At 34.5% G+C, this 9,967-nt stretch overlaps 1 protein-coding gene across 1 annotated transcript; it reads right to left on the reverse strand.

Moving 5' to 3' along the window:
• Positions 1-6,806: 6,806 nt before the first annotated feature.
• LOC117635699 (protein STRICTOSIDINE SYNTHASE-LIKE 2-like) lies at positions 6,807-9,691 on the reverse strand. The gene is made up of 3 exons (XM_034370050.1): positions 9,390-9,691; positions 7,819-8,088; positions 6,807-7,374 (listed from the first exon to the last, which is right to left on the reverse strand). Exons 1-3 carry the CDS (start codon positions 9,689-9,691, stop codon positions 6,807-6,809), a joined length of 1,140 nt encoding a protein of 379 aa, XP_034225941.1.
• Positions 9,692-9,967: the final 276 nt, after the last annotated feature.

Here is a 9,967-nt window from a genome sequence, read left to right on the forward strand (position 1 = left end):
GTATGGAAAGACTTTGCATAGAGTTTAGGGTCATCACCATGGCGTTGGATGTTCCGGTGTGTGATGACCCAGTCTGCGCGCGTAGGACATAGTTTGGAAGCTACACATGGCGTTGGATGTTCCGGTGTGGGAGCTTTGGAGTTTCGTCCCCCGGTTGGACCGCTCATCCCTAGACGCAGGATAGCACCTGGAAATCCTGCGGACTAGTCAAACGATCCCCCAGTTGGATTGTTTTCCCGGTACCTAGGTGGTGTGATGAGTATATCGTATATCGTATAGTTATTTTTTTATATATATTTATAGGTATACTTACGTGGATATTTATGTTTGAGTGTGTAAGGGGATTTGTAGCTTGACAGGAGAGGTAAGATTGAGAGTATGGGGGATTCTTTTTGAAAGAGATAACTGGTGTCTTTGAAATGTTTAAATGAGTTAAGTTTTGAGTAATTATTTATTGTTGTATGAACCTGCATGTCCTGAGCATTATTTTTACATGGTGGGGTTACTATGTTGTTTTTAACTGCAATCTGGTTTTGTCCACTCACATATTTTCTGTTTTGCGCCCCCCAGCCAGTAGTCGCTCCAGGAAGCGTGCAAGTGGTGTACGAAGCTCAATCTGTGCATCTTTCTAGTTAGGAACTGAGTAATTTCTTCTACTCAACTGTACTTGTAATCTAAATTCAGTAGATGCTCTGTATCGCCCTTGTTGGATTTTACTTGTGAGGCCGGAGGCCACTTTAGCGACTTGTAAAAATTGTGAAAGCATGCTGTTGGTTGGGATTATTATTACTGTGTGTTGCAGGTTGAGTAAATTTTTGTTGGGATTGCTTTTAACAGGGGAGACTCTGCCAAAATTTTGGTAGAAAGTCTCGAGTTTTAATTTAGTGGGCCCGGCATCGGGATGATGTCGGAACAAAGACGGGGTCCGCTCCGGTTTTCGGGAAATTCCGGGGCGGGTCCTGTCATTAAGGTTGAAATGATAGGCTACTTGGTTAGTCTTATAACTGAACCCTTATGTGTAAAGTAGTTTGTCTAATCCTTTAGGACATATTTTGTATTTGGTTTCTTTATCTTCTTATTAATAAAATACAATCGCTTCTCCTAGATTACCCGAATAAATATGGATTACTACCATTAAACTAGTATAACTAATAAATAGGCTAGCCCCCTTTCTCCCAAAAAACCCTAGCTCCCTTTCTCCCAAAAAAATACTCTTAGAGTCTTTTCCACTTTAAGGGGGGAGGAAGCCATTGTTCTTCCCCCCTCTCCCCTCTTCTCTTCCTCCTTTCACCTCTTTCCCCATTTTCAGAGACAAAGGGTTTTCCTTATTTGTCTTAGTTTTATTATGATTTTCATCCAACCATTATAGGCGGCTGGGCTCAGCGTCGAATCTTCACCTGCATTTTGGCGTCGGATCTCCACCACCATCTTTTTTGCAATTTCTTTATGTTTGGAATAAGTTGCAAAGACTCTTTGGGTTCTCTGTGTAGTTTTTATCTCTCCTTTTGTGAGAGTTTTTCATCTCTCCTTTGTGAGAGCTTTTCATCTCTCCTTTGTGAGAGTTTTATTTGTATTGTTATGGCTTGGTTTTTTCAAGCTTTATCTTTTTTTTATTATTCTAAGTTTGCAATCTTAGTTGGGTTGCTTATGCCAGAGTTTCTTCGATCCTACCTGATCGTTAGTGGAGACGCGTCATATTGTCTTAATTTTGATATTAGACCGCTTCGTTATTGTAATGGCCCTTTTATGGCTAGTTTGTATTGGCCATTTGTGGTTAGTGACTTTTTTGACTGAATTATGAATGCAATCATAGAATTTCTCAAAAAAAAAAAAAAAACTAGTATAACTAATAATTAGCATTATCCGTAAAATCTCACAATTCGTTTTTAAAGAGTCACAACATGATTTCACCGTATTGAATTACAACTTTATTTTTTTAATATACTCTTTTACTCTGTCTAGAAAAAGAAAGGGGAGGAGAATACAATTAATGAAGATAACATGAAATAGACTCAAATCATATGCCGAAAAACGTTTTCTGGTATTCATACTATTTTGAGTTACATTTAGCATCATACTAGCCGTGTCCATGTTTATATCAAATTCACTTAAAAAGACTCATTTCGTGAGAACACCTCTCTCTTATTTTAGATAATGAAAATTGTGTCACTCTAAATAATATGTGTCATTAGATAATGAAAATTGTGTCACTCTAAATAATATGTGTCATTATAACCAAAAATAAAAAGTCTTGACGTATTGATGATTATAGATCATCTCATTATTTACTTGTTTAATAATTTCATCATGATATCACGAGACCGATGTTTTGTTCTTTTTTTGTTTGTTTTTTTAAATTTATTTATAAGTAATATTGGGGTGAGAGATTGTAACACATACCTCAGGTACATGAGTAACTACTCTTATATCTATTTGAACTATAATACGATAACAGTATTTTGTTTTAGTATAATTCTTTTTATTCAGAAAGTAACCCCGAGTGTCTAATGGATTGTTTTGCTTTTGATCGTCACGATCTTCATATTAATTTGTGAATGAAGAATAAGTTCTGCTCTTTAAAAAATAAAAATGAGCCTAGATTTTAAGGGTTTAGGGTTCTTTACGTCCTTTGATTTTAGTTGTTTAATTAATATTAGGTGCTTTATCGGCTTGTGGTTGTCGTAATGAGGACGTCCTGGTCATTGTCACGCACTGCAAATGTCTTCATTATAATGGACAAGTTTGAGTGATAGGTAAAATCGAAGCATTGCCTCAATTTTCAAATTTGTATATTGCATTGCATTATTGCAAAATACAGATCATGGTGAACTTACCTACCAATTTGTAGTTTGTAAACCCAAAATAGACATGTCAATGTAAGAAGCAGCCTATTGATTATATGTTTTTTTTCCCTTACACCAATACTTTCGACTGCACAACATAGTGCAACTTTCATATTCATCTCGTTGTGATTAATGAATCTTCATTGTACATATCTCAATTGGAGATCGATTAGTCATTCAAACATATCAAATAAATGGACAATTCATCATAAAAATTTTAATTGTTATCAAAACTATCGATTTATCCAATACAAATGAATGATTAAATGATCTCCAATTTGATTGATAATTTTTTTTCTTTCATAGATGATAGGAAATGAACTATTCACTTGTCTACGGTGAAGATTTGTTAATCACAATGGGGATGGGTAGTGTGATGCATCCAAGTATTGTTCTTTGGCTTATTCAAGGTTTAATTACTACAAATATTAGTCCATTAATTATAATTTACCATATATGATTAACCTTTGTGGATTTCTATTTAAGTTTAGTCACACTAGTATATTTTAATTACCTGCTAATCTCATCTCACCCTACTCCAAAGGAGAAAACCCAATCGAACCTAATTAGAAGTGAATATGATTTGTTGTACGTTTTCTTTTTATCTTCTCATGGTAGTTAAAACTTTGATAAGGATTAGTCTCCAGGTTGGCATCCATTGGCAAGTGATGAAGATTACTTTGTTAAAAAAACCAAGGCAGAAAAAAAAAAAATATATATATATATATATATATATATATATACCACAAAATGTACTTCTATTTTTATTATGATATCAATAATCCAAGAGTCACAAAATCATATTTTAACTTTTCACATAATTTTTCTTTTTTTTTATGTTGGAGGGAAATGCGCATGTCATAAATCATAATCTATTGCACCATCCTTCTTCGCCACTTGTATGTTTATACAATCAATAAGCAAATGTCATGTTTTTTAAAGACGTCTTTGTATTCATCTCCAAAAAGGTGCAAGGGAGCGGACTTACTCTTCTAGCCAACTTGTCTAAACTCACGTATACTCTAAAAAATATTTTAAATTTTGAGTTATTTGAAAGTTTAGCATATAGTATTCATTTATAAAACTAAATTATGCGAGATGTCCCTACCATGAAAACGATAGGGAGGATGAACAATAATTCTCGGCCTGTTGTATTCTACGTTTTTTTCCCTCCAAATTATGTTAAAAAGTACTTTTTCAAATGAAAGAAGGAAACACAATGACAATCCACAAACACAAATGCCCCACTCGAAGTACGGCATTGGTTAGTCCTTCGTTCATCTCTAGCCACATGAACGACACATAAAGACTGAAAACGACACATAAATGAATGGTTGAGAAAACTGGGAAAGAGTTGAGGACTGGTGGTGAGTGAGAACAGTTGTTGGGCTTGGAACAATCAGTATGTGGGTATACGAGTAAAAGGGCCCACTATTTTGGAACCGGATGCTGCAATGATTAAAGCCATGGTCGATAAAAGTAGGCCCACCATACTTTTAACTCTTTACAAAACTGCTCCGTCACATTTTTCTGAGGCTGACTACTCAAGTATGGTCAAGTTTCACACTCTTCACTGGAAGTCACAATGTCCATCTTTATCCTCTTGATCAATGTTTGACGTATCACTTTGCTCCACACCTCATCAAGCGCCTTCAAAGTTCCGTCCAAATTGATGATGTGGCTATCATGTGGCAGGAAATTAGAGGGTCATGCATGTAGAAGTCACACCTTTGATTTTCACGAAGTTATTGATGGACTTGACGATGAGGAACAAATTGAGACGCAAAACGTTAGTCAAAGGAGGAAGGCGAGTCCCGAACCTAACAATAAATAGAAAAACTCAAATATAAAAAATCCCCTTCAAATGGCTTGAGTTTACTAAATTTCTAAGAAATCACATTTCAACATCCCGAAGATAAAATACTAATAATCAATTTTTTCAATTAAATAGTTGGAAAAAAAATAACGAAAAATAACCCACATAAAACTAAAAGCGTACAAAATTGAAAAAAGAAAAAAAAAGAAGAAGAAGTAAGTCATAAAGGAAGTTTCACGAATGATGTCGACAACCAAGAAATCAGAAGGACACTTATCCAACTTTGAAGATAACTCAAAAGAACGTGATGGCTTGAAAACATAAGTTTGTATGTGTGTGGATGTGGTGGGGCTTGACCCCTTCCATTGTCAATGCAACCCTGATGGCTTGAAAACATAAAATTTTTTATTCCTCAAACTTTCCCTTATATTCAATTTTGTTTCCTTGCATATAACGTTGGGGCTAATTTGTGCACAAGCGTGTTGGACCTTTCTTTCGGTATTGGGTCAATAGGTTTTGGTAAGTGTGTGACTTCAAAAGAAATGAATGGGAAACCGTATCATTTGAATATATTTGTACTTAATTTCTTGCTTTTTTATCCCCATTTTGATATTTTTATTATATGAATTGGGTTTTGTTAGAGTTTGTATAAGGAAAATACACTTGCATTTAGTCCCACATTGGAAGTGAGTTCTTCCATGGTTTATAAACACCAACGCTTTAAAAATAATAGATAGGGTATGGGCCTAGTGAAGGTAAAGTTGGGCCTCATTATGGTTTGAGCTTGGAATCTATATATATATATATATATATATATATATATAATTCTTTTTATTAATTAGAAATTCGTTTTCAAATAAAATCATTATCTGAAATTCGAATATTATATAGATAAAGCATATTTCGTTTTGTCATTATTCTGTTATTTGGTTGTATACTGATTGTTCTTCAACAGGTTTAGCCTCGATGATTTCACATGGATTTGCACTTTTTTTTAGTATAAGCGATTGGGAGAGAGGGATTAACACAAATATTCATTAAGTGCATAAGAGTTTTGAAAATCTACCCACATCCAATTTTTTTTCTTCTAGGAAACCTCAACGGTAGGATGGGAAAGTAAACTGAAATCCAAAACTTATTTGTTACTATTCTATTTTTCTTTAGCTAGAAAAAAAAAACAAAAAACAAAACAAAAAAGTACAAAGGGAGAACACAATATTCATGAAGATAACATGAAACAAATTATAATATCCAAGCGGAAGAATGAGCCGTAGCTCATTTTCCATGACAAAGTTCATGGTATTCATATTTCATAGTATTTTTTATTTTTTATTTGGTCGGAAAAATTCATATTTCATATTTCATAGAATGGGCGCGACTAGTAAGATGCAAAATGTAATTCAAATTAGTACCCATTGGAAAATCAAGCAACATGGCAGCAAGCGACACGTAGCGAAAAATCAAAGCAGAGCAGCAAGGAAAGCAGCCAATAGAGAATAACAAGGCGCATGAAGGGATAAAGATAAGAAAATATTTTAGGGTTTATGTCAAAGGTAAAGATAAAGCAATACATGTGAGGCAAAATGCTAAAAATTTGGGATTTAGGGCAAAGGTAATAAGGCAAAGACAATGCAAAGTAAGACAAAATAAGGTAAGATAAAAGCAGGAAAGGCATGTGTTTAGGATCGATGCTTTGATACCATATCAAATAATGGTATTTGGAAAATAGTGAAGTGTGTTATTCTTCTCTTTTAACAAGAAAATTTTATTATTAACTAGTTCTTAGTCTACTAGTACTTCTCTTTTTAATCCTGAAAGAGGTCCCAAGTTCGAACCTGTAACCTCCACTACTAAATTAAAAACAAGTAAAATGTACTATTACACTATTGTGTACAACAAGAAAGATAACTAGTTCTAATTACAAGTCAACTATGCAAAATAGAAAGGGTTTAGGGTTAGCAGAAGAAAAAGTAGACACTTAAAACTAAAATCTTACCAAAGGGCTCCTAGTGAACAACTAATAGTCATATTGGGTCATCAAAGTATTTGATTAAAGGGAAATTAATTTTCATTTAGTATTCTAATAGGATCCTGAAATTAATTTTTATTTAGTATTCTATTAGTATTCAAAGGAAAAAAAAAAACCCTTAAATTTTATATTTTCCTGCAAATGGCATTGTAACTGATCCAATCCAAAGAGTTTCATCTTTCTCCACCACTTCACTGATAGACTTCCATCTATTTCCACTTGTGTCTTCAAGCATTTCCAATATGACACCTTGCTCACTCAACCTGATTATCAATCCGTTCCCTGTCCATTTCGCCACGTAAGAATAAGCTTTCGTAATGTCCAAGGGAAGCTTAAGCAGTGCATTTCCTAAGGAAGGGTATGAACGAATCAATTTCAAAATCCACAGTCTTCTTGAATGAATCGCCACCCAAAAACCCCCTCTGGGGCTCCTTTTAATGTTGTCTGGAAATCCTGGAAGTTGAGCAAACACTTGGAAAGTTCCGGCTTTCGGTGTTTTTAACCAATACCTCATAATCCTGCAATGTGTGGTCTCTGCCAGTAGGATGAAGTCTCCATTTTTGCTCAATGCCACCCCATTTGGAAATGAGAGGTTTTCAAGAAGAACTTGCACTTGTTTGCTTTCTGGGTCATATTTCATTAGCCTGCCAGTTTTATCCCCACTTAGTATCACAGAGATGTAATTCCTGAAAAAGGCACATACATGCATCACTTACATGGCCATTAGTCTTTCAGCCAAAAAAAAATAGTTACATTATTAGAGAAAAAATAGACTCATTTAAAAAAAAAATTGTTTTCATAAAACAAACAATAAATAGATGATCAAATTATTTTTTATAAAACAAGTAATAAAGAAAAAAAATAGGTACAATTATTTGAAAAAATTGGGTATTTTAAATAGAAAACTAAAGGAAATGATTGTAGATGATTTAAAATGAATTTTATGGGTCTAAGCTCAATTTACTATAAAGAAAAACCCCATATATATATATATATAGGTGCAACTTTAATCCAATCCAATAATATTTTTGAACCATTGCTTTAGCATTTGCAAGAGAAATATAATTACCATTTTAATTATTAAAAAAAAACAGAAAAAAAAATCTTTCCATGATGGGATTTTATTGTACCTTCTCTGATATTGTGAACTGCTATCTGTGAAATACACTGCTCCCGGTTCTTGATAAATGTCCAAGGCATTTGTAAATCCAAATGGAATGCCATGTGCACGTGTCACAACCTCAGTAGCCAAGCCACCTTGAGGGCCCACAATGAGTAGCCCCATATAAGCATCAGCAATGTAAAGATCACCACTCGTTTGGTTGAAACATAAGCCTAATGGACGTCCACAAATGTGCTCCGTTTTGTCGTGTTCATGTGACCCTTCACAGCCATCTCTGCTAACCGATAGAGCAAGTTTGTACACAAGCAAGTCAATTAATTTCCACATGTGCTATTGAGTTTAAATGGATTGTATATGCATGGGTGCACAATATTATTGTGTACAAGTTTTATGCCTACAGTTTATGTATTGGAACCTTGCAACATTAGAATTTGTGAAGTTTTGATATGTTGGTTTTCGATACATTGCTGGCCTATTTTCTGATATATTAAATTTTTGGGTATAAAAAATTATGTATATGGAGATGTATGAGGAAGAGTATCTTGCATGGCTCACCTGGTACTTAAAGTTCCACTATAACTAAGGTTGGACCGTGCGTAATGAGGTTCTAATGTACCCAATTTTCTTCTTGACTCTATGTTTAAATCTCGTAGATAACAATTATTGAATAAAAATAGAATGCAAGTAATAAATTTGGTGGGTATACAACATTAATGATATTTTAATGCATCCGATTTTCTTTTCTTAAAAGAAACGTTGACTATAAATCTCATAAATAACAATTATTCAATGAAAAATGAATACAAGTAATAATAAATACTATTGGTAGTTGAGAGTGCCGATAAGCTCACCATGCGTTTTTTTTAAAGGGAATCTCCAAATATTTTATATAAAAAAACAAAAAAACAAGAAGCTTTTTGTGTGACAAGAAAAATTGCAAAGAAAAAAAAGAGAGAAAGGAAAACGGAACGGAAAGTGTGCCCAAACTCATGTGAGTGGTTCAAGCCGCTCATTTTTGTCACTTAGGGAAAGGACTTACCTGTTTCATAGGGACCATACATTATATATGCATGTATGACAAACATTCCAGCTAACCCCACTTGTGAAACATCCAACTTAATTTCTATTTGGCCTAATTAATTTCAACCCCAAACCAAGCCTCTCTGTGCTTCCCCCAACCTCAGCATCACATGGAACTCTCCGCTCATAGACAAATTTAGTTAATTTCAAAGCTGCCACGAACAATCACCTCACGTGTAGCTGGTTGATTCTTTTCACACGCATGCTCTACTGCAAGGGAGATTATGCTTCAAGTAATTAAGAACATTCACCTATTAACTCGAGAAGAAACTCTTGTGAGATTGAGCAATCGCATAGAACAATTATACACATTATTTCTCCAATCAAAGGTTCTATTTTTAACTTTTGCTTCTTCTAATATTGCTTGTACAAGATAAAATAATTTCATATTCTGTTTTAACAGACGGGGGTTGTAACAGATGGATTATCTTGGCTTAGAGCATAATTAAATAAAAAAATCCGTTTAGAAATAAGAGTTATAAATTGGATGCATAGCTGTTTGGAGAAGTTACAGCGAAGTTGATCCAGTGGTGTTTATCTTGATCCCATTTGACGATGCGGCCATCTGAAACGCCGGTGTAGGGACCTCCGCCGAGAGGGTCGAAGACAAAGCTCTCTGGACCAACAGCACCTTCCACAATTGGAACAACTTCAAACTTATTTTCCTCGTGATTTGAAAGCTTTTCTACATCTGCTGCTGCTGCATTATTTTTAATAGAGAAAAATTTGATAACGTTGAGGGCTGTCAAGATAGAGAGGACAACGCCTATGCTTGCTGCCAAAAAGAGCTTTGAGTTCATGTTTGCTCCTGGGGATGAAGTAGCTAGAAGGTGTGCTTAATGGGATTGTTATATGTATATATGTATGTGTGTATATATATGTATACACGTGGCATGTAATAGTTAACTGCAGGACTTATAAGAGGACGCATACCTTAAAGTGCGCAAAGTACCCGTTGCCGCATCCAAACAGAAAAATTTGTATGAAATTAGGATATCAATGTTTTGCTACTTTTGTCCAATTAAAGTTTGCCACGTGAAAAGTTATCACTTGTGACATATCGTAATTGGCCAATG

Source organism: Prunus dulcis, chromosome 7, assembly GCF_902201215.1.
Source record: "Prunus dulcis chromosome 7, ALMONDv2, whole genome shotgun sequence".
In the NCBI taxonomy this organism is placed as follows: Eukaryota; Viridiplantae; Streptophyta; class Magnoliopsida; order Rosales; family Rosaceae; genus Prunus; species Prunus dulcis.